The sequence below is a fragment of the Salmo salar genome, chromosome ssa09 (assembly GCF_905237065.1).
Source record: "Salmo salar chromosome ssa09, Ssal_v3.1, whole genome shotgun sequence".
NCBI classification, from domain to species: Eukaryota; Metazoa; Chordata; class Actinopteri; order Salmoniformes; family Salmonidae; genus Salmo; species Salmo salar.
Window position 1 is genome coordinate 42,739,159 of NC_059450.1, and position 26,680 is coordinate 42,765,838.

At 45.3% G+C, this 26,680-nt stretch overlaps 1 protein-coding gene across 4 annotated transcripts in view; it reads right to left on the reverse strand.

Annotated features, from left to right (window-relative positions):
* Positions 1 to 26,680, reverse strand: part of LOC106611370 (neurexin-3a) — an 825,193-nt gene that overhangs the window by 574,979 nt on the left and 223,534 nt on the right. For all 4 annotated transcript variants that reach the window (XM_045723683.1, XM_045723684.1, XM_045723681.1 and 1 more), the window contains exons 8-10: positions 15,639 to 15,932; positions 15,108 to 15,255; positions 6,121 to 6,504 (exon numbers count right to left, since the gene is read on the reverse strand). In XM_045723683.1, coding sequence (XP_045579639.1) covers positions 6,121 to 6,504; positions 15,108 to 15,255; positions 15,639 to 15,932 — 826 coding nt within the window. The remainder of the gene's footprint in view (positions 1 to 6,120; positions 6,505 to 15,107; positions 15,256 to 15,638; positions 15,933 to 26,680) is intronic.

Sequence of the window (26,680 nt, forward strand, 5' to 3'; positions counted from 1 at the left end):
AGAGCAGGAGGGAGAGATGGAGAGCAAGAGGGAGAGATGGAAAGCAGTAGGGAGAGATGAAGAGATGGAGAGCAAGAGGGAGAGATGGAGAGCAGGAGGGAGAGAGATGGAGAGTAAGAGGGAGAGATGGAGAGCAGGAGGGAGAGATGGAGAGCGGGAGGGAGAGATGGAGAGCAGGAGTGAGAGATGGAGAGATGGAGAGCAGGAGGGAGAGATGGAGAGCAGGAGGGAGAGATGGAGTGCAGAAGGGAGAGATGGAGAGCAAGAGGGAGAGATGGAGAGTAAGAGGGAGAGATGGAGAGATGGAGAGCAGGAGGGCGAGATGGAGAGTAAGAGGGAGAGATGGAGAACAAGAGGGAGAGATGGAGAGCAGGAGGGAGAGATGGAGAGTAAGAGGGAGAGATGGAGAGATGGAGAGCAGGAGGGCGAGATGGAGAGCAGGAGGGAGAGATGGAGAGTAAGAGGGAGAGATGGAGAGATGGAGAGCAGGAGGGCGAGATGGAGAGCAGGAGGGAGAGATGGAGAGCAGGAGGGAGAGATGGGAGATGGAGAACAAGAGGGAGAGATGCAGAGTAAGAGAGAGAGATGGGGAGATGGAGATCAAGATAGAGAGGGAGAGCGAAAGAAAGCAACAGACTGATAGACAACAGTTGGATGTGTCTCTTTTTGCAGTCGTAACGTGGTCCTCTGTAGCACAGTTTGTAGAGCATGCTTTTGCAACGCTAGGATAGTGGGTTTGATACCCTTGACGCTTTGGATAAAAACATCTGCTAAATGGCTTATACTATATTAGAACTTTACCTCAACTCAACCCAGATCAATATATTCCAGTACTTTCCCTCAGTAAAAAAAGTATCTTCTCTTTGTCACTCAATATCTCTGCAGTGGATATGATTCTCTCTTTTACCAGTGGAGCCACAACTCAAAGGCCTTTTTAAGAACTCTCCTGAATCAATATCTAATCTCCAAAAAGACGTTTCCTCCTGACTGTCCAGACTGCAGGATCCGTCAGAGCGATACAATCCTCTGTCAACTACGCAGAGACTTAAAATTTAGAGAATCTTTTGCTGCTGGGTTTAACATTCAAGCAAAGTAACCTAGACTACACCTTGAATTTCTCACAAGCTCATATCTAAACCCTGAGATTGTCTCCTAAACTCATATCTAAACCCTGAGATTGTCTCCTAAACTCATATCTAAACCCTGAGATTGTCTCAAACTCATATCTAAACCCTGAGATTGTCTCCTAAACTCATATCTAAACCCTGAGATTGTCTCATACTCATATCTAAACCCTGAGATTGTGGGTAAGGGTAACTACAGTTGACAAGTTTAGTCAAAAATCCAATACTCAGACTACAGACAAAACCACAGAGACCAGGAATGCCTTCTATACAGGGATATTACTAAGAGACCAGGAAGGCCTTCTATACAGGGATATTACTGAGAGACCAAGAAGGCCTTTTATACAGGGATATTACTAAGAGACCAAGAAGGCCTTCTATACAGGGATATTACTGAGAGACCAGGAATGCCTTCTATACAGGGATATTACTAAGAGACCAAGAAGGCCTTCTATACAGGGATATTACTAAGAGACCAGGAATGCCTTCTATACAGGGATATTACTGAGAGACCAGGAATGCCTTCTATACAGGGATATTACTGAGAGACCAGGAATGCCTTCTATACAGGGATATTACTAAGAGACCAAGAAGACCTTCTATACAGGGATATTACTGAGAGACCAAGAAGGCCTTCTATACAGGGATATTACTGAGAGACCAGGAAGACCTTCTATACAGGGATATTACTAAGAGACCAAGAAGACCTTCTATACAGGGATATTACTGAGAGACCAGGAATGCCTTCTATACAGGGATATTACTGAGAGACCAGGAATGCCTTCTATACAGGGATATTACTGAGAGACCAGGAAGACCTTCTATACAGGGATATTACTGAGAGACCAGGAAGACCTTCTATACAGGGATATTACTAAGAGACCAAGAAGACCTTCTATACAGGGATATTACTAAGAGACCAGGAAGACCTTCTATACAGGGATATTACTGAGAGACCAGGAAGGCCTTCTATACAGGGAACAGTCCTCCATAGAGCTGAGTAAGACAGGCAGACTGTAATGGTAGAGAGGTTTAAATAAAACAAGACACAGGTAATGGAGTGCAGAACAATAAACATTTGTTGGGTAAATGGAGAAAGCGGCAGCCTGCTGGGCAGCTTTGTCACCCCATGCATACCCTGCCACCACAGGAAACAGGAAGCTGTGGCGGGGGTCATTACTTCAGCCGGACCTTGAGGTTTCATAACCCCTGTCCAATCTGATAACCATCTGACAACAGAAGCCATGTGGAGTGGAGGGACAGTGGATGGGGTATGTGTGTTGTGTGTGTGGTGTGTGTGCACAAAAAATAGAAGCTAGAAGCTTATGAAAACTCCCTGAGGGATATTTTTAAATAGTTATATTGCATTATTAACCTTTTTAATTAAGACCTGTATTAGTAGAAGAAGTAGGCAGAAATATTGTTTCTGCTCTGAAATATGACTAAAGATGATATTGTGTTAATAAAGAGATGCATACAGACCTCTCTGCATGGCTCAGGCCTTTATGTTAGAATTTCATTAGACCAATATCCTTTACACAGTGATTAGAGGTGAACAGTTAGCTTTCATATCAAATTGACCTCCCTCTCTTTCTTCATCTCTTTCTCTCACTTCCTCTCTCTCTCTCTCCCTCCCCTCTATCTCTCTTCCTCTCTCTTTCCCTCTTTCAAACTCCTGCTCCCTTTCCCCCTCTTCCGCTTTCTCTCTCTCTTTCACAAAATTTCCCTCCAAAATCAAAATGAGGTTGAACTGAAACTGGGGATGAATAGAGTAACGGAGCTGGATAGAGATGTTACCTCCAAGCTTTTATTTAATATGGTAAAAGTGTATGGAATAATTTGTCAAATGCGTTCATTTTGTTTTCAGACATGATCAATCCATAAGAAAATCTCATAGAATTTAAAGACTGTTGAAATAAGAGACTTTTCTCTCTAGCCTCGGGACTTCTCCATGCATCACTATCTCTCTCTGATTATTAACACGCATCACTATCTCTCTCAGTAATAACACACATCACTATCTCTCTCTGAGTAATAACACACATCACTATCTCTCTCTGAGTAATAACACACATCACTATCTCTCTCTCTCTCTGAGTAATAACACACATCACTATCTCTCTCTCTGAGTAATAACACACATCACTATCTCTCTCTCTGAGTAATAACACACATCACTATCTCTCTCTCTGAGTAATAACACACATCACTGTCTGTCTCTGAGTAATAAAACACATCACTATCTCTCTCTCTGAGTAATAACACACATCACTATCTCTCTCTCTGAGTAATAACACACATCACTATCTCTCTCTGAGTAATAACACACATCACTATCTCTCTCTGAGTAATAACACACATCACTATCTCTCTCTCTGAGTAATAACACACATCACTATCTGTCTCTGAGTAATAACACACATCACTATCTCTCTCTCTGAGTAATAACACACATCACTATCTCTCTCTGAGTAATAACACACATCACTATCTCTCTCTGAGTAATAACACACATCACTATCTCTCTCTGAGTAATAACACACATCACTATCTCTCTCTGAGTAGTCATTATGGGTTCATATTCACCCGACATCTCTAATTTCTCATTGTTGGGCATCATTATGCAATAAGGGTTCATGTTAAAATCACTTCATTGATCTGTTGTATTGGTAGTGCAATACGAGCTCATATTTAAAGGGTCCCAGTGGTCCTGTGTTTTCAGAGGTGTCATGTCCAGGTGACCTTGTGAAGAGGCAGTTCCACAGATAGTAGATGAATACATTCCATAATAGATATTGCTATGGCCACGCAGTTGTAATTCCAACCCTTCCGCTGGTGTTTGCAAAAAGTGTTTTCCCTCACAAGTGCATGTCTCTGGCGGGTTGACCCTAACAATAGCAACAAAGGGTTATAACGGCCTGATTTACAGAATGTGTCGGTAATGAAGGGAGAGAACAGGGGGGAGCAATGGAGTGACGCAGGATCGATACGTATGTGTTTCCATTCATATGATAGGGAGAGAGACTGTGAAAGGTCATACAGACTTGACACAGCAAATAACTACAGAAGTTTATATAGGAGAGAGAGAGAGAGAGAGAGAGAGAGAGAGAGAGAGAGAGAGAGAGAGAGAGAGAGAGAGAGAGAGAGAGAGAGAGAGAGAGAGAGAGAGAGAGAGAGAGAGAGAGAGAGAGAGAGAGAGAGAGAGAGAGAGACAGAGAGAGAGACAGAGAGAGACAGAGACAGAGACAGAGACAGAGACAGAGAGAGAAGCCATACCATTTCTATTCTGGTCATTAAACTTTAACGCAGACTTGACAGAGCAAATAACTATAGCAGTTGATATAGGTGAGAGTGACAGAGAGAGAGAGATATTCTGGTCATTAAACTTTAACGCTGGGTTGACACAGCAAATAACTATAGCAGTTGATATAGGTGAGAGTGACAGAGAGAGAGAGAGATATTCTGGTCATTAAACTTTAACGCTGGGTTGACACAGCAAATAACTATAGCAGTTGATATAGGTGAGAGTGACAGAGAGATATTCTGGTCATTAAACTGTAATGCTAGGTTACCTTGGGCAGAGTAAGGCTCCCAGAAAAAAGGCAGAAACAACATTAATATTTCAACAGCATCAACAATACAGTCTTCACCACAACTTCCTCTAGAGCCTTAAAGGGGAAACACTGGGATTTAGAACACAAGCTAGATTGCAAGAGGCGTCATCCTCTGTGTTTAAGTAAAGCCTCAGATTTCTCTACTGTTCCCGCAGAGTACCAAGATCTTCTGGAGGTTTTCAACAAGGCTCGTGCTACCTCTCTTCCTCCGCATCGTCCCTGCGATTGTGCCATTGACCTCCTGGGCACCACAACGCCTCGAGGTCGGCTATATTCCCTATCCGGCCCCGAGACCAAGGCCATGGAGGAGTACGTTGAGAACTCTCTGGCTGCTGGGAGCATTCGTACTTCTACATTCCCTGCCGGCGCAGGGTTTTTCTTTGTGAAAAAGAAGGACAAGACTCAGCGTCCATGCATCGACTACCGGGGCATCAATGACATCATGATTAACAATCGCTGCCCCATGCCACTCCTCACCTCGGCTTTCGAACCTCTCCAGGGGGCTACCATCTTTTCCTGATTGGGAGTCCCATCGGGCGGCACACAATTGGCCCAGTGTTGTCCGGGTTTGGTAGGCCGTCATTGTAAATAAGAATTTGTTCTTAACTGACTGGCCTAATTAAATCAAGGTTAAATTAATCAAAATAAATAACCTCCCTCTGACACAAACAGCATGGCCAAAGGTCCACTAATGTTTTAATGAACCATTTCATAAGAAGAAACAATGCAACACACTTCAATTAATGCAGTCAACAAGGACCAGTTATCTAACCTCTGAATCAACACATCAATACATACAATCCCCACACTGGCCTACGTGTTAATCCCAACACCGGCCTACATGTTAATCCCAACACACAGTCTATGTGTTAATCTCCACACCAGCCTACGTGTTAATCTCCACACCTGCCTATATGTTAATCCCAACACCAGCCTACGTGTTAATCCCCGAACCGGGCTATGTGTTAATCCCAACAATAGCCTACGTGTTAATCTCCACACCAACCTACGTGTTAATCCCCGAACCGGGCTACGTGTTAATCCCAACACTAGCCTACGTGTTAATCTCCAAACCAGCCTACGTGTTAATCTCCACACCAACCTACATGATAATCTCCAAACCAACCTATGTGTTAATCCCCAAACCAGTCTACCTGTTTATCTCCACACCAGTCCACGTGTTAATCTCCACACCAGCCTACGTGTTAATCCCCAAACCAGCCTACATGTTCATCCCCACACCAGCCCACAAATGAATCCTCACACCAGCATACATGATAATCCCCACATCAGTTTATGTGTTAATGCACACACAAACACAAATACACAGTCATAAAACACACACACACAAGCACGCATGCAAAACAAAGGCTTCCACTTACCTCTCTCACAGGTACGTGACCAGTACCCCGTGCCGGTACAATCACAGATAAACCGGTTCCATCCCTCCTTGCAGACGCCCCTGTTCTTACACGGGTAGCTCTCACACTGTTTCCCCACCACTTTGTTGCACGACGGCTTGATGCCGGCCCCGTTCTGGGCCTCAGCGATCTGTCGGATGTCCTTGCTGCGTCCGTCGATGAAGAGGTCGCGCACGCAGCCAACGTAGCCGTAGTTGAGCATGGCGGTCCACAGCTCGGTGGGCAGGATGAGGTTGGCGCGGTCTGAGGGTAGACCACCTAGGTACATGTCCCCATCCAGGTCCAGGATCTCACTCTCTCCGCTGGCCATGAACGGAGTGCGCCGGCTGTTGACTGAGATGGTGCCTGGAGAGGGGAAAGTAATATAGAGAGGGTTGCACTGTAATATAGAGAGGGTTGTACTGTAATATAGAGAGGGTTGTACTCTAATATAGAGAGGGTTGTACTCTAATATAGAGAGGGTATCACAGTCGCTCAGTAACTCCCCTACCAGTGGTGGGTTTGTACAGGCTACCCCGGCTCACCTAGAACCCCGCTTACCTCCTCCGGAGCAATATTCTGGGGATCCTGGAACCTGCCGGGGATTTCTTTCTCAGTGCACTCTCATTTTTGAGCTGCAGCCATCTTTTGTCCCTTCGGATCGGTCGAAGATAGCGTATCTTATTACGCTAATGTCGGGAAGGGCGCTCTCCTGGGCTAAGGCAGCTTGGGAGCAACAATCCGTCATTTGTCGTCATCTAGAAGATTTTATGGCAGAGGTGAGGAAGGTGTTCGAATCTCTGGTGTCTGGGAGAGAGGCGGTCCGAAAACTACTTGAATTACATCAGAATTCCCGTAATGTGGCAGACTACGAGGTAGATATTCGCACATTTGATGCCGAGAGTGCCTGGAATCCAGAGGCCCTGTTCGATATATTCTTTCACGGACTATCAGAGGAGATAAAAGACGAGCTAGCAGCTCGGAAGTTACCGTGGGACCTTTATTCCCTCATCGCCATTACCATTAGGATTGATGGGCGTCTACGGGTACGCAGGAGTGAGAAGAGGTCGGGTCTCGGTCACACTCGTTCATCCGCTGGTGCTTGCTCACCTCCGAAGGAATTCGGAAGTCCCTGAAGGCTGCATTTCCGAGAAGATCCAAAGCCACCCGAGTTCCCTTGAGAATCATCGGCGACGGATGAGTCGGATACACTGGAACCTATGCAACTGGGCAGAGCAAAATTATTGCCTAGGGAACATTCACATAGGCTGACCTCCAGAGACCAGATTCATTAGTAGGTATGAGTACACTGATGAGTCAGACTGGGAATTCTCTAATTCCCATTACCCGTACTCCCTTTTTTGTGATCCTGCTGTGGGGAGACCAGTCTAAGTCTCTCTGGGTGCTCATTGACTCTGAGGCTTATAAGAGTTTTATGGACGCTACCCTGGTATCGGGAACTAGGTATCCCCGCTCAACTCCTCTCCATTCCCATGGACGCTAGAGCACTGGACGGCTGCTCCATTGAAAGAGTCACGCACAGCAACATTTCCCATTAATCTGCGGGTATCTGGCAATCAAAATGAGTCAATAGAGCTTCTCCTCATTGAATCCCCTCACTTCCCTGTGGTACTGGGATTTTCTTGGCTCCAAAAGCACAATCCCATCATTGACTGGACCACAGGTTCAATCTTGGGTTGGAGCCCGTTCTGTCACTCCCACTAACCTTAAAGCGGTGCAGCCGCCACCAAATCGTCCTCCTCTGGGTTTAAGTAAAGCCTTGGGTTTTTCTACTGTTCCCGCAGAGTACCAATATCTTCTGGTGGTTTTCAACAAGGCTCGTGCTACCTCTCTTCCTCTGCATCGTCCCTATGATTGTACCATCAACCTCCTCCCGGTAAAACACCGCCTTGAGGTTGGCTATATTCCCTATCCGTTCCTGAGACCAAGGCCATGGAGGAGTACATTGAGGACTCTCTGGCTGCTGGGAGCATTCGTACTTCTACATCCCCTGCCGGCGCAGGGTTTTTCTTTGTTAAAAAGAAGGCCAAAACCCTGCGTCCATGCATTGACTACCAGGGCCTCAATGATATCACGATTAAGAATTGTTACCACCTACCACTCCTCTTCTCGGCTTTCGAACCTCTCCAGGGGGCTACCATCTTTTCGAAGTTGGACCTTCGGAACGCCTACCATCTTGTTCGGATACGCGAGGGGGACGAGTGGAAGACGGCTTTCAACACTGCCAGTGGATACCATGAGTCTCTGGTCATGCCGTTTGGGCTCACCAACACTCCCACTGTTTTCCAGGCACTGGTCAACGATGTGCTCCGTGACATGTTGAATCGTTTTGTGTTTGACTACCTCGATGACATCCTCGTCTTCTCCCGGTCTGCCCAAGAACACATTCTCCATGTCCAACAAGTCCCTCAGCGCCTCCTGGAGAACCAGTTTGTGAAAGCTGAGAAGTGCGAGTTTTCCCGTTCTACTATCTCCTTTTTAACATACAAAATGTCCAGATGCATTCTGAAAAAGTGAGAGCGGTGGTGGATTGGCCCCAACGTTCGGAGTGCAATTGAAATGTTTCCTGGGGTTTGCTAATTTTTACCGCCACATCCAGGGCTACAGCACTCTGCCGGCTCATCTCTCTGCACTCACTTCTCCCAAGGTACCGTTCCCAAGGTACTGCCCCCATCCTCGTCCATCCAGACCTGTCCCGTCAGTTTGTGGTTGAAGTCGATGCTTCTGACGTTGGAGTGGGGGCCATCCTGTCCCAGCGATCTGCCAAGGACCAAAAGCTTCCTGTCCCATCGTCTCAACTCCGTGGAGAGAAACTACGACGTAGGTAACCGGGAACTTCTGACAGTCAAGATGGTGTTGGAGGAGTGGAGGCACTGGCTGGAAGAAGCGGATCATCCATTTTTGGTTTGGACCGACCATAAGAATTTGGAATATCTCCACACAGCCAAGCGCCTTAACTCAAGGCAGGCATGTTGGGCTCTGTTATTCACCAGGTTCAACTTCACCATCTCCTACCACCCAGGGCCTAAGAATATGAAGCCAGATGCTCTCTCTCACCTGTACAGTTCCAATGGCACACCCTCTGACTCTGAGACCATCCTCCCTACCTCATGCCTTGCGGCTTCAGTTTACTGGATTATTGTGACCCTGGTTCACAAGGCACAACGGTCCCAGCAGGACCCTGGAGGGGGCCCTGCTAACCGGATGTTCGTCCCTGATTCAGCCCGGTTTCAGGTCCTGGAATGGGCTCATTCCTCCAGGCTGACCTGTTATCCTGGCTCCCGTTGAACTCTGGCCTTCCTTCGACAACGTTTCTGGTGGCCCAATATGGTTCCTGATGCCTCTGCCTTTGCTTCCGCATGCACAGTATGTGCTCAGAATAAGACTCCGTGGCAAACTCCGTCTGACCTCCTCCAGCCACTGCCTGTCCCTCATCGCCCCGGTTCCATATTTCCCTGGATTTTGTCACTGGGCTTCCTCCGTCTGACAGCAACACCGTCATCCTGACGTTTGTGGATCGGTTTTCAAAATCCGCCCATTTTATTCCTCTCCCCAAGCTACCCTCTGCCAAAGAGATGGCACATCTCATGGTGCAGCACGTCTTCTGGATCCATGGACTGCCGGTGGACATCATCTCCGACCAGGGTCCTCAGTTCTCGCCGCGGTTATGGAAGGCGTTCTGCACCCTTATTGGGTCGTCGGTCAGCCTGTCCTCCAGATTTCATCCCCAGTCTAACAGCCAGTCGGAGCGAGCAAATCAAGATCTGCAAACAACACTACAGTGTCTCGTCTCAATCAACCCCACTACTTGGAGCCAACAACTGGTCTGGGTGGAGTATGCCCGTAACACTCTTCCCTGCTCGGCCACTGGACTCTCCCCTTTCGAGTGCTCCATGGGGTGTCAGCCCCCACTCTGCCCAGAGCAAGAACAGGAAGTCAACATATCCTCAGACCATATGTTCGTCTGCCGTTGTCAGCGTACCTGTAAAAGAGCTTGGTCAGCACTTCGCAAGACCAACTCCAGGCATCATAGATAAGTTGACCACCGCCGGACTCCAGCTCCCCGCTATTGTATTGGGCAGAGGGTATGGCTGTCTACACGGGACCTGCCCCTCCGGGTGGAATCCCAGAAACTTTCCCCCATTTCATTGGTCCTTTCCCCATCTCTAGAGTCCTTAGTCCCACTGCTGTTTGTCTTGCGTTACCCTGTACCCTCCATGTACACCCTACTTTTCATGTGTCTAGGATTAAGCCCTTGTCTCACAGTCCTTTGTCTTCTGTTTCCAGGCCCAACCCTTCTCCACTTGTCATCGATGGCCATCCGGTGTACACGGTGAGACGCACAGGGCAGGGTTTTCCAGTACTTGGTTGACTGGGAGGGTTATGGCCCGGAGGAGAGGTGTTGGGTCCTTGCTAAAGACATCCTGGACCCGGAACCTCATCGCTGACTTTCACCGCCGGCACCTCGGTCAACCAGGTATGCACCCAGGTAGGACGCCAGGTGGCGCCCTAGAGGGGGAGTACTGTCACACCCTGATCTGTTTCACCTGTCTTTGTGCTTGTCTCCACCCCCCTCCAGGTGTCGCCCACCTTCCCCATTATCCCCTGTGTATTTATACTGTACATGTCTTCTCTGTTTGTGTGTTGCCAGTTCATCTTGTTTTGTCAAGTCAACCAGCGTGTTTTTCCGTGCTCCTGTTTTTTCCAAATCACAGTTTTTCTCGGCCTCCCGGTTCTGACCTATGCCTGCCCTGACACTGAGCCCACTCCTGAGCCCACTCCTATGCCTGCCCTGACACTGACACCTCCTTACCTAATACCCTGTTGTTGCTGCCTGACCATTCAGCCTGCCCTGACCTTGAGCCTGCCTGCCACTCTGTACCTCCTGTCTCTGTCCTGGTTTATGATCTTTTGCCTGTCCATGACATGTCTCTTGCCTGCCCATTGTTTATAATTAATATCAGAGTCTCGAACCATCTGCCTCCCGTGACTGCATCTGGGATTCGCCCTGTATCGTTATAGAGGGTTGTACTGTAATACCCTGTTGCTGCCCACCTCCTTACCTAATACCCTGTTGTTGCTGCCCCTCCTTACCTCTAACATAATACCCTGTTGCTGCCCACCTCCTTACCTAAAACCCTGTTATTGCTGCCCCCCTCCTTACCGTTTACCTAATACCCTGTGTTGCCACCATTCCTTACCAATTATCTAAAATCCTTTTGCTGCCCCCTTCCTTACCTCTTACCTAAACCCTGTTGCTGCACTCCTCCATAACTAATACCCTGTTGTTGCCACCCCTCCTTACCTCTTATCTAATACCCTGTTGATGCCCCTTCTTACCTCTTACCTAATACCCTGTTGTTGCTGCCCTCCTTATCTAATACCCTGTTGTTGCTGCCCTCCTTATCTAATACCCTGTTGTTGCTGCCCTCCTTATCTAATACCCTGTTGTTGCTGCCCTCCTTATCTAATACCCTGTTGTTGCTGCCCTCCTAATACCCTGTTGTTGCTGCCCTCCTCCTTTTCTAATACCCTGTTGTTGCTGCTCCTCCTTACCTAATACCCTGTTGTTGCTGCTCCTCCTTACCTAATACCCTGTTGTTGCTGCCATCCTCCTTACCTAATACCCTGTTGTATCTGATCCTCCTTACCTAATACCCTGTTGTTGCTGCCCTCCTCCATACCTAATACCCAGTTGTTGCTGCCCTCCTCCATACCTAATACCCTGTTGTTGCTGCCCTCCTCCATACCTAAAACCCTGTTGCTGCTGCTCCTCCTTACCTAATACCCTGTTGTTGCTGCTCCTCCTTACCTAATACCCTGTTGTTGCTGCTCCTCCTTACCTAATACCCTGTTGCAGCTGCTCCTCCTTACATAATACCCTGTTGTTGCTGCCCTCCTCCATACCTAATACCCTGTTGTTGCTGCCCTCCTCCATACCTAATACCCTGTTGTTGCTGCCCTCCTCCATACCTAATACCCTGTTGTTGCTGCTCCTCCATACCTAATACCCTGTTGTTGCTGCCTTCCTCCATACCTAATACCCTGTTGTTGCTGCCCTCCTCCATACATAAAACCCTGTTGCTGCTGCTCCTCCATACCTAATACCCTGTTGTTGCTGCCCTCCTCCATACCTAATACCCTGTTGTTGCTGCCCTCCTCCATACCTAATACCCTGTTGTTGCTGCCCTCCTCCATACCTAAAACCCTGTTGCTGCTGCTCCTCCTTACCTAAAACCCTGTTGCTGCTGCTCCTCCTTACCTAATACCCTGTTGTGCCTGCTCCTCCTCCATACCTAATACCCTGTTGTTGCTACTCCTCCTTACCTAATACCCTGTTGTTGCTGCTCCTCCATACCTAAAACTGTTGCTGCTGCTCCTCCTTACCTAATACCCTGTTGTTGCTGCTCCTCCTCCATTCCTAATACCCTGTTGTTGCTGCCCTCCTCCATACCTAATACCCTGTTGTTGCTGCTCCTCCATAACTAATACCCTGTTGTTGCTCCTCCTCCTCCTTACCTAATACCCTGTTGTTGCTCCTCCTCCATACCTAATACCCTGTTGTTACCGCTCCTCCTCCTTACCTAAAACCCTGTCGCTGCTGCTCCTCCTTACCTAATACCCTGTTGTTGCTGCTCCTCTCTCACACTCCTCTCCCCATCTCTCAATCACTCCCTATTCTCTCTCTCTCTCTTCTCTGTGTCTCCTTTTCTCCCCCCTTTCTCTCCATCTTCAAGCCCATCTATCTCTTACCCTTGATCTTGAGTTGATGTGTGTGTGCTGTTGGATCGATTGCAGTGTAGTGCAGTGTATCACTCTGTGCCCAGTGGTGGTCCTATGGGTGTCTCAGAGGACATTAGAGATGCAGACAGACAGCCTGTTAGACAATGCTAGGGCTGCATAGGTGACTGTCATTGCAGCACACATTACTGCTATTTATCTACAACTCCCACCAGACAAACATGGGCAGGGGTATACATAGAAGAACACAGAAGCAAGTATACTAGGGAGGTCAAGCATGATACAAATCAGTTTTCAACGTTCATCTATGTCCGAGGACGTCAGGAGATGATATGGAAACCACTAGGGGCCACAGGGAGTGCTATTACCTTCAAGTAGATTTCGGATTTGCTAGGGAAAGGGGAAAGGGGGATACCTAGTCAGTTGTGCAACTGAATGCCTCAACTGAAATGTGACTTCTGCATTTAACCCAACTCCTCTGAATCAGAGAGGTGAGGGGGGCTGACTTAATAGACATCCACTTCTTCGGCACCCGGGGAACAGTGGGTTAACTGCCTTGCTCAGAGGCAGAATGACAGATTTTTACCTTGTCAGCTCGGGGATCCGTTCCAGCAACCTGCGTTGTGGATGGGCGTAAGCATTTACCTCTGACTCCAAAAGTTGTATGTTCTAATCCCACAATAGAAAGTTGTTTTTAATTTTTTTGGTTTTAAGCCTATCCCAAACCTTAACCCTTACCTCAATCATTCGGACCAACCCTTACTAAAATATTCAGAGTTAATGCCTAACATTAATAATTTGGAGATAATGCATAAACTTAACCCTAATCTTATAAATTCAGAGTTAGGCAAGGAGGGGGCAGCAACCATTTTTCTTCATCAATCTACACACAATACCCCATAATGACAAAGCAAAAATAGTTACAAGCTTGGCACACCTGTTTTGGGGGAGTTTCTCCCATTCTCTGCAGATCCTCTCAAACTCTCTCCGGTTGGATGGGGAGCATCGCTGCACAGCTATTTTCAGGTCTCTCCAGAGATGTTTGATCGGGTTCAAGTCTGGGCTCTGGCTGGGCCACTCAAGGACATTCATATACTCATCCCGAAGCCACTCCTGCATTGTCTTGGCTGTGTACTCAGGGTCGTTGTCCTGTTGGAAGGTGCATTTTCGCCCCAATCGGAGGTCCTGAGCGCTCTGGAGCAGGTGTTCATCAATGAGCTCTCTGTACTTTGCTCCGTTCATCTTTCCCTCCATCCTTACTAGTCTCCCAGTCCCTGCCACTGAAAAACATCCTCACAGCATGATGCTGCCACCACCATGCTTCACTGTAGGGATGGTGCCAGGTTTCCTCCAAACGTGACACTTGGCATTCAGGCCAAAGAGTAACATTTTGGTAACATCAGGCCAGAGAATGTTGTTTCTCATGGTCAGAGTCCTTTAAGTGCTTCTTGGAAAACTCCAAACAGCCTGTCTTGCCTTTTCCTGAGGAGTGGCTTCCGTCTGGCCACTCTACCATAAAGGCCTGTTTGGTGGAGGCCTGCAGAGATGGTTATCCTTCTGGAAGGTTCTCCCATCTCCACCGAGGAACTCTGGAGCTCTGTCAGAGTGACTATCGGGTTCTTGCCCTCCTCCTTGACCAAGGCCCTCCCCCGATTACTCAATTTGGCCGGGTGGCCGGCGTCTTGGTGGTTCCAAACTTCTTCCATTTAAGAATGATGGAGTCCACTGTGTTTTTGCGGACCTTCAATGCTGCAGACATTGTTTGGTACCCTTCCCCAGATATACGACACTGTATGCCTTCCGCTGCGAAAGATTTATAAATAATAATAAAATTTAAAACATTTAAAAAGATTGCCCAGTGCAAACTCGTGATGCTCGGAGCCAAAACGCGCTGCTCATACCACTGCGCCTCGACAGTTCACAATGCTCTAGCAAGCCACGAAAATACTAGGTAATGGTTATATCGCATCATTTTTGATTATTTTGTTTTAAGCCTTCTTCCAAACATAGCCATAACCTTAAACACTCAGAATTTATGCCTAAATTGTTAATCTTTGAATTGTTTCTGTTTTAACTCTGTACCCCACGTGGAATTAACCATGTAACCACGCACAATTAATATCTAAAAAATAAATCTTCATCCACAATACGTTCATCCATAATTTCAAAGGGAAATTAAAAAATCTTGTTGAGGTAAGACGACTCACCTGAGCGTCCGTCCCTCTGTATGTCCACGTGGTACCAGGCTCCATCATTGACCTTGTTCTGGGTGGCTTTGACCTTGATGGTCCCTGAGCCCATGTCCAACAGCAGGTACAGACTGCCATCCAGCAGTTCTACCGCAAAGAAGTCCACCTGGGGGAGGTGGTCAAGGTGTTTGTTCATCATTGGGGTACAACAGCCCCTGAGATATCTTTACAGAACAGGATCTATAAGCCCAATAAATCCTTGAACACAGCCTTTTTGTTTCTTCTCAACAGGGTTTCATTTCAATTCCAGTCAAGAAAGTAAACAGAATTCCAACTCTAATTCCATATTGTCCTAGTTGAAAAGCATTGAAGAGAATTGGAATTGGAAGTACATAAACTTTCTGAATTGTCTGAAATTGAAATGGAATTGTCCCCAACCCTGCTCCTTACACTAGTGACATATTTGACAGGTTTAGACAGAGCTTTACACACAGGCTGAGGTTAATAGATGTATGTGTTGTTTGATTTATTAATCGTTCATTGTCTTACCTTGGTGTTCTTCTGGCTGCGTTGGGCCTCCTTGCGCTCCTGAGGCTTACCGTGGGTGAACAGGATGAGGCCGTTGGGTTCTGAGGTCCTGAAGTCAAAGGACAAGGAACCCATTCTCTTGGTGTTCCACTTGGGCAGGCTTATGTAGGCCTCGGGGGTCTCGAAGGAGATAGGGTCCAGCGTGGCCACGTTCTCACACTTAAACATCACATCCCCCTGGATCTTCATCTTGGGGTCCACGATATGCGCCAGACGGGAGAGCTCCAGACGGATGTCGTTATTCTTGTAGACCACCTGGAGGGAGAGATTGGTGGTGGGGAAAAATATAATTTATGGTCATTTGTTTAGGTTATGGTCAAGTTGATATTTATTGGTAATGTCTCTTTCGCAGAAGTTAACAAACAACTTTGCATTTGTTGCCATATCAAACATATTAGCCAGTGTGAAGAGGTTCCACTTTTTCACAAGGTTGGTGATGTTGTAAAGGCTAGATTCAATTAGAACGGCAGAAGATCTGTGTTGTAGCGCGATTTACACGTAAAGGTCATTTCCAAATGAGCCGACAACTGCAGCGATTATTTCTTTGTATTTTCTGTGGTATTTTTACGTCCTTTATCTCCCCGATTTTATGATGTCCAATTGCGATCCAATCTCATCGCTTGGGAGAGGCGAAGGTCGAGTCATGCATCCTCTGTAACATGACCTGCCAAACCACGCTCCTTAACATGTGCCTGCTTAACCCGGAAGCCAGCCGCACCAACGTGTCGGAGGAAACACAGTTAAACTGATAACTGAAGTCAGCCTGCAGGCACCAGTCACGCCACAATGTGTCGCTATAGGATGATGAGCCAAGTAAAGCTCCCCAGCCAAACCCTCCCCTAACCCGGAAGACACTCGGCTAATTGTGCGCCGCCCTATGGGACTCCCGGTCATGACCGTTTGTGACACAGCCTGGGAACGAACCTCGGTCTGTAGTTACGTCTCAAGAGCTGCGATGCAGTGCCTTAGACTGCTGCGCCACTCGCGAGGCCCCCTGCAGCGTTTACTTTTAATTCGATCTCATGACCATATCATTGCCTTTAAATGGGGCATAGCTGAAAAGGGGTGATCACATTGAATCTAGGCCTAAGTATCTATATTAGAAACAAATACATAATAAAACACTCAAAGATAACGTTTGTTAGTTCCAGATTTTTGTAGTCTCTCCATAAAGAGGCAGGTAAAGTTCATGTGGATCAGTCAGTTGGCTGTATTAATATATCTGTATTAAATACCAATAGGCCAGGGTGCACAGAGAAACAATGGTTGTCTCTGACTGAGGTAATTGACTTTCAGTGGGCTGACAAACGCATCTGGGTCTGCTCTCACTGATAACGATGCTAATGGCTCCACAAAATGATGGTAGACACACAAACAGGAGCGAGCACTTACACAAACACACACACAGGAGCATGCGCACACACACACACACACACACACACACACAGGAACGTGCGCATACACACACCCACACAGATACGCAGGAGTACACTCATCACACACAGTTATGGTGGCCCAGCTCTTTGTTTTAAAGGTTAGAGGGACAGAGTAGCTGCCTTTGGTTGCTTTGAGAGCCTTATGTAATTCTCTGGCCCTAGACCTGTCAGCCACACACAAACACACACGCACGCACACTCACTTACTCACTCACTCACTCACTCACTCACTCACTCACCACTCACTCACTCACTCACTCACTCACTCCTCCCTCCCTCACTCCCTCCCTCACTCACACACACGCATGCATACACATACAAACACACAATGTGTCCAGGCACCACACATCCTTAAGAAATATTGAGCACCTCTTAGAGTTTCTTCGTAAACAAAAAAACAACAACCTATTTGGGCATTAGATCCATCAACCGGAGAGTTACACCCACCAGTGACCCTATTTGGGCATTAGATCCATCAACCGGAGAGTTACATCCACCAGTGACAACAGTGACCCTATTTGGGCATCCGATACATCATCAGAGAGTTTTACACCCACCAGTGACAACAGTGACAGTTCACTACAGCCAACCACTCCATTCTGTGAGTGAGTAAGTGTCCTTAGCACTGCAAAACAAAGTCCCACTAAGTGGCTAATATTTTATCACAGCAGTCTTGATGCTGTCAATAACCCAGAGGACAGCCAGACATAGGGGAATGTTTGTGTAAATTGAAATCTGCTCAAGTGGAAAATTGAAGTATTTTTCTCTAATTCTCTGGGCAGAACAGAAGCCCTTCTCTCTTTCTTGGGTAGCCTATTACGAGCAGAGCAGGATCATGCATACACACCCGTGCGCACGCACACACACACACACACACACACACACACACACACACACACACACACACACACACACACACACACACACACACACACACACACACACACGCATGAAAAAACACACACACACACACACAACCTCTTTCTCTCTGGGTGTGTGAGTAAGTACACAGCTATCTGTGAGTAGATTGGGGTCTGTGTGAGATTATTGATAATCTGGCAAATTTGACAGTAAATCAACCCATCCCTCAGATGCCTGAGGGCCCTATGTGGTGTGTGTGTGTCTATGTGTGTGTGCCTATGTGCGTGTGTGTGTCTGTGTGTGTGTGTCTATGTGTGCGTGTGTGTCTATGTGTGCGTGCGTGTCTATGTGTGCGTGTGTGTCTATGTGTGTCTGTGTGTGTGTGTATGCATGTGCGTGCACCACCATGTTTTCATGCATGTGCGTGCGTGCGTGCGTGCGTGCCTGTCTGTCTGTCTGTCTGTCTGTCTGTCTGTCTGTCTGTCTGTCTGTCTGTCTGTCTGTCTGTCTGTCTGTCTGTCTGTGTCTGTCTGTCGTGTGTGTGTGTGAAATCAAATCAAACTTTATTTGTTACATGTGCCGAATAAAACAAGCATAGACTTTACTGTGAAATGCTTACTTACAAGCCCTTAACCAACAGTGCAGTTCAAGAAAGAGTTAAGAATATATTTACCATGTAGACTAAAATAAAAAGTAATAATAAAAAGTTACACAATAAGAATAACAATAACGAGGCTATATACAGGGGGTGCCGGTACCCTAACCCTAACCTTAACCCTAACCATAACCCAAAAAACGAACCTTAACCCTAACCCTTAATGTAATACTAACACTAACACTAATTCTAACCTTAACAGACACAGGCACACACACATGCACAAGCACACACACACACACACACACACACACACACACACACACACACACACACACACACACACACACACACACACACACACACACACACACACACACACACACACACACATAGACACACTGTGTATAAGCAGTCAGACATGACAATATCCCTCCAGTTATGACCTAACCAGAGCTGACAGTAAATTACAGCTAAGGGGGTGGTAAAGCCAGAGCCATGTATTTAGAGAGGTAGGACATTGAGGTTTCTGAATTATGATGCATTAACATAACACAACAACAATCTATGGCGGACATGTTGACCCCTCATTAACATAACACAACAACATTCTATGGCAGACATGTTGACTCCCACCTTTAACATAACACGACAACATTCTATGGCAGACATGTTGACTCCCACCTTTAACATAACACGACAACATTCTATGGCAGACATGTTGACTCCCACCTTTAGCATAACACTACAACATTCTATGGCAGATATGTTGACTCCCCATTAATAACATAACACGACAACATTCTATGGCAGACATGTTGACTCCCCATTAACATAACACGACAACATTCTATGGCAGACATGTTGACTCCCACCTTTAACATAACTCTACAACATTCTATGGCAGACATGTTGACTCCCACCTTTAACATAACACGGCAGCATTCTATGGCGGACATGTTGACCCCTCATTAACATAACACGACAACATTCTATGGCAGGCATGTTGACTCCCACCTTTAACATAACTCTACAACATTCTATGGCAGACATGTTGACTCCCACCTTTAACATAACACGACAACATTCTATGGCAGACATGTTGACTCCCACCTTTAACATAACACAACAACATTCTATGGCAGACATGTTGACTCCCACCTTTAGCATAACACTACAACATTCTATGGCAGATATGTTGACTCCCCATTAATAACATAACACGACGACATTCTATGGCAGACATGTTGACTCCCACCTTTAACATAACACGACAACATTCTATGGCAGACATGTTGACTCCCCATTAACATAACACGACAACATTCTATGGCAGACATGTTGACTCCCCATTAACATAACACGACAATATTCTATGGCAGACATGTTGACTCCCCATTAACATAACACGACAACATTCTATGGCAGACATGTTGACTCCCACCTTTAACATAACTCTACAACATTCTATGGCAGACATGTTGACTCCCACCATTAACATAACTCTACAACATTCTATGGCAGACATGTTGACTCCCACCTTTAACATAACACGACAACATTCTATGGCAGACATGTTGACTCCCACCTTTAACATAACACGACAACATTCTATGGCAGACATGTTGACTCCCACCTTTAGCATAACACTACAACATTCTATGGCAGACATGTTGACTCTCCATTAACATAACACGACAACATTCTATGGCAGACATGTTGACTCCCACCTTTAACATAACACGACAACATTCTATGGCAGACATGTTGACTCCCCATTAACATAACACGACAACATTCTATGGCAGACATGTTGACTCCCCATTAACATAACACGACAATATTCTATGGCAGACATGTTGACTCCCCATTAACATAACACGACAACATTCTATGGCAGACATGTTGACTCCCACCTTTAACATAACTCTACAACATTCTATGGCAGACATGTTGACTCCCACCATTAACATAACTCTACAACATTCTATGGCAGACATGTTGACTCCCACCTTTAACATAACACGACAACATTCTATGGCAGACATGTTGACTCCCACCTTTAACATAACACGACAACATTCTATGGCAGACATGTTGACTCCCACCTTTAGCATAACACTACAACATTCTATGGCAGACATGTTGACTCCCACCTTTAACATAACACGACAACATTCTATGGCAGACATGTTGACTCCCACCTTTATTAACATAACACGACAACATTCTATGGCAGACATGTTGATTCCCACCTTTAACATAACACGACAACATTCTATGGCAGACACGCTGACTCCTCATTAACATAACATGACAATATTCTATGGCAGACATGTTGACTCCCCATTAACATAACTCGACAACATTCTATGGCAGACATGTTTACTCCCCATCAACATAACATGGGGAATATAAAACAAAGGCTATGAAACTGAATGTACACTACCAATCAAAAGTTTGGGGCCACTTAGAAATGTCCTTGTTTTTGAAAGAAAAGCTAATTTTTTGCCCATTAAAATAATGAAATTGATCAGAAATACAGTTTACACATTGTTAATGTTTTAAATGACTATTGTAGCTGGAAACAGCTGATTCTTAATGGAATATCTACAAATCAAATCAAATCAAATTTATTTGTCACATACACATGGTTAGCAGGTGTTAATGCAAGTGTAGCGAAATGCTTGTGCTTCTAGTTCCGACCATGCAGTAATATCTAACAAGTAATCTACCAATTCCACAACAACTACCTTGTACACACAAGTGTAAAGGAATGAATATGAATATGTACATAAAAATATATAAATGAGTGATGGCCGAACGGCATAGGCAAGATGTAGTAGATGGTATGGAGTACAGTATATACATATGAGATGAGTATTGTAGGGTATGAAAACATATAAAGCAGCATTGTTTAAGGTGGCTAGTGATACATTACATCAGGATGGCAAGATGCAGTAGATGGTATAGAGTACAGTATATACATATGAGATGAGTAATGTAGGTTATGAAAACATTATATAAAGTGGCATTGTTTAAAGTGGCTAGTTAGTGATACATCTAATTACATCAAGATGGCAAGATGCAGTAGATGGTATGGCGTACAGTATATACATGAGATGAATAATGTAGGTTATGTAAACATTATCTAATATAAATAATATAAAGTGGCAAGTGATAAATTGATTACATCAATTTTCCCATTATTAAAGTGGCTTGAGTTGAGTCAGTATGTTGGCAGCAGCAATGTTAGTGATGGCTGTTTAACAGTCTGATGGCCTTGAGATAGAAGCTGTTTTTCAATCTCTCGGTTCCAGCTTTGATGCACCTGTACTGACCTCGCCTTCTGGATTTTAGCGGGGTGAACAGGCAGTGGCTCAGGTGGTTGCTGTCCTTGATGATCTTTTTGGCCTTCCTGTGACATCGGGTGGTGTAGGTGTCCTGGAGGGCAGGTAGTTTGCCCCCGGTGATGCGTTGTGCAGACCTCACTACCCTCTGGAGAGCCTTCCGGTTATGGGCGGAGCAGCTGCCGTACCAGGCGGTGATACAGCCCGACAGGATGCTCTCGATTGTGCATCTGTAAAAGTTTGTGAGTGTTTTTGGTGACAAGCCGAATTTCTTCAGCCTCCTGAGGTTGAAGAGGCGCTGCTGCGCCTTCTTCACCACGATGTCTGTGTGGGTGGACCATTTCAGTTTGTCCATGATGTGTATGCCGAGGAACTTAAAACTCTCCACCCTCTCCACTACTGTCCCATCAATGTAGATAGGGGGCTGCTCCCTCTGCTATTTCCTGAAGTCCACGATCATCTCTTTTGTTTTGTTGACATTGAGTGCGAGGTTATTTTCCTGACACCACACTCCGAGGGCACTCACCTCCTCCCTGTAGGCCGTCTCGTCGTTGTTGGTAATCAAGCCTACCACTGTAGTGTCGTCTGCAAACTTGATGATTGAGTTGGAGGCGTGCATGGCCACGCAGTCGTGGGTGAACAGGGAGTACAGAAGAGGGCTGAGAACGCACCCTTGTGGGGACCCAGTGTTGAGGATCAGCGGGGTGGAGATGTTGTTACCTACCCTCACCATCTGGGGGCGGCCCGTCAGGAAGTCCAGGACCCAGTTGCACAGGGCGGGGTCGAGACCCAGGGTCTCAAGCTTAATGACGAGTTTGGAGGGCACTATGGTGTTAAATGCTGAGCTGTAATCGATGAACAGCATTCTTACATAGGTATTCCTCTTGTCCAGATGGGTTATGGCAGTGTGCAATGTGATGGCGATTGCGTCGTCTGTGGACCTATTGGGTCGGTAAGCAAATTGGAGTGGGTCTAGGGTGTCAGGTAGGGTGGAGGTGATATGGTCCTTGACTAGCCTCTCAAAGCACTTCATGATGACGGAAGTGAGTGCTACAGGGTGGTAGTCATTTAGCTCAGTTACCTTAGCTTTCTTGGGAACAGGAACAATGGTGGCCCTCTTGAAGCATGTGGGGAGAGCAGACTGGGATAAGTATTGATTGAATATGTCTGTAAACACACCAGCCAGCTGGTCTGCGCATGCTCTGAGGACGCGGCCGGGGATGCCGTCTGGGCATGCAGCCTTGCAAGGTTTAACACGTTTAAATGTTTTACTCACGTTGGCTGCAGTGAAGGAGAGCCCATTATCAGCAACCATCACTCCTGTGTTCCAATGGCACATTGTGTTAGCTAATTCAAGTTTATCATTTTAAAAGGCTAATTGATCATTAGAAAACCCTTTTGCAATTATGTTAGCACAGCTGAAAACTGTTGTTCTGATTAAAGAAGCAATAAAACTGGCCTTCTTTAGACTAGTTATGTATCTGGAGCATCAGCATTTGTGAGTTCGATTGCAGGCTCAAAATGGCCAGAAACAAAGTACTTTCTTCTGAAACTCATCAGTCTATTCTTGTTCTGAGAAATGCTATTCCATGCGAGAAATTGCTAAGAAATTGAAGACCTGGTACAACGCTGTGCACTACTCCCTTCACAGAACAGCACAAACTGGCTCTAACAAGAATATAAAGAGGAGTGGGAGGCCCCGGTGCACAACTAAGGAAGAGAACAAGTACATTAGAGTGTCTAGTTTGAGAAACAGACGCCTCACAAGTCCTCAAATGCAGCTTCATTAAATAGTACCAGCAAAACACCAGTCTCAACGTCAACAGTGAAGAGGCGACTCCGGGATGCTGGCCTTCTAGGCAGAGTTCCTCTGTCCAGTGTCTGTGTTCTTAATCTTTTATTTTTATTGGCCAGTCTGAGATATGGCTTTTTCTTTGCATCTCTACCTAGAAGTCCAGCATCCCAGAGTCACCTCTTCACTGTTGATGTTGAGACTCGTGTATTTCTGATCAATTTGATGTTATTTTAATGGACAATTTGTTTTGTTTTTCTTAAAAAAACAAGGACATTTCTAATTGACCCCAAACTTTTGAACGTTAGTGTAGTTAGTGTATATAATTATAAAACTTTTCCAAATAGCTCTGGGTAGAACCTGAGCAATGTGCTGTGGATCACTCGATTAGCTTTACAGTAAGACAGTGGGATTTAGAGGGATGTACATGCATAGCAATATTAGGTTTTGACTTATCTGTAGATACACAGTAACATGACATTGCTTTAAATTAAACTGAGCAAAAAATATAAACGCAACATGTAACAATTTCAAAAGATTTTACTGAGTTACAGTTCATATAAGGAAATCAGTCAATTTAAATAAATAAATTAGGCCCTAATCTATGGATTTTACATGACTGGGAATACAGATATACATCTGTTTGTCACAGATACCTTAAAAAAAATGGTAGGGGCGTGGATCAGAAAACCAGTCAGTATCTGGTGTGACCATCTTTTTTCCTCATGTATTGCAACTCATTCGCATAGAGTTGATCAGGCTGTTGATTGTGGCCTGTGGAATGTTGTCTTCAATGGCTGTGCGAAGTTGCTGAATATTGGCGGGATCTGGAATACGCTGTCGTACACAATGATCCAGAGCATCACCAACTTGCTCAATGGGTGACATCTGGTGAGTATGCAGACCATGGAAGAACTGGGACATTTTCTGCTTCCAGGAATTGTGTACAGATCCTTGTGACATGGGGCCATGCATTTTCATGCTGAAATGAACATGAATTTTTCTGGCAACAGCTCTAATGGACATTCCTGCAGTCAGCATGCCAATTGCACATTCCCTCAAAACGTGAGACATCTATGGCATTGTGTTATGTGACACAAACTGCACATTTTAGAGTGGTCTTTTATTGGCCCCAGCACGAGGTGAACCTGTGTAATGATCATGCTGTTTAATCAGCTTCTTGATATGCCACATCTGTCAGGTGGATGGATTATCTTGGCAAAGGAGAAATACTAACTAAGAAGGATGTTAACAAATATGTGCACTAAATTTGAGAGCTTTCCGTACAAATGGAAAATGTTACCAACCAGCGCCAAGACCATGGACAGTTCTTCCACTCCTGTTACCAACCAGCGCCAAGACCATGGACAGCTCTTCCACTCCTGTTACCAACCAGCACCAGGACCATGGACAGTTCTTCCACTCATTCGTGTGCCATCAACAGAAATGTAACTATTAACATCACCAACTAGCTTTGTTACCTAGGACTATGTTGCCTATTCGATATTTATTAAAGCCAGCAATCAGCATTTGAAACATAAACAAAGCCGCCTTCCCGCCTTTGTTTGGGTAAAAAGCTGAGGGATGGGGCTGGAGAAATACAACCACTCTCAAATTCATAGACAGAGCTATGGACGCAAGGACTGACCATCTATGATTACAAAACTATACTTTTAACAATGTTTTGAGGCTGTATAGTTATATTCTTCAACAATATAATCAACAGTCAATTATTATGTTTTCATTCTGAATAGTCATTAGCTCTGGAGCTGCAAAAACCCAGCTGATCGCAAATTACTTCAGTGCCACAAATAATGAACTGAAAGTTTTATTTACTAGACTAAATAAATGGGAAGAATAGGTAGTTAAAACTTATTCAGAATAGGTGACACTTCCACGGGATAGTTGAGCTAATGTACGCTAATGCGATTAGCACGAGGTTGTAGGTAACACAAACATTTCCCGGGACATAGACATATCTGATATTGGCAGAAAGCTTACATTATTGTTCATCTAATTGAACTGTCCAATTTACAGTAGCTATTACTGTGAAAGAATACCATGCTATTGTTTGAGGAGAGTGCACAATTTTGAACATGAAAAGTTATTAATAAACAAATTAGGCACATTTGGGCAGTCTTGATTAAATATTTTGAACAGAAATGCAATTGTTCATTGGATCAGTCTAAAACTTTGCACATACACTGCTGCCATCTAGTGGCCAAAATCTAAATTGCACCTGGGCTGGAATAATACATTATGGCCTTTCTCTTGCATTTCAAAGATAATAGTACAAAAAAAATAAAAAAAATGCATGTTTTTTTCTTTATTATCTTTTACCAGATCTATTGTATTATATTCTCCTACATACCTTTCACATTTCCACAAACTTCAATGTGTTTCCTTTCAAATGGTACCAATAATTTGCATATCCTTGCTTCAGGGCCTGAGCTACAGTCAGTTAGATTGTGGTATGTCATTTTAAGAGAAAATTGAAAAAAAGATGCGGATCCTTAAGAGGTTTTAAGCTGCTTTATTTTAGGGGTTTAGTGAAGTCATTTTTGAGCCTTAGGACAAGGGGAGTATACAGTGGCATCACCCCCTTGGCATTTTTCCTATTTTGTTGCCTTACAACCTGGAATTAAAATGTATTTTTGAGGGGTTTGTATAATTTGATTTACACAACATGCCTACCACTTTGAAGATGCAAAATATTTTTTATTGTGAAAAAAACAACAAATAAGACAAAAAAAACGTAAAACTTGAGTGTGCATAACAATTCCCCCCTCCCAAAGTCAATACTTCTTAGAGCCACATTTTGCAGCAATTACAGCTGCAAGTCCCTTGGGGTATGTCTCTATAAGCTTGGCATATCTAGCCACTGGGATTTTTGCCAATTGATCAAGGCAAAACTGCTCCAGCTCATTCAAGTTGGATGGGTTCCGCTGGTGTATAGCAATCTTTAAGTC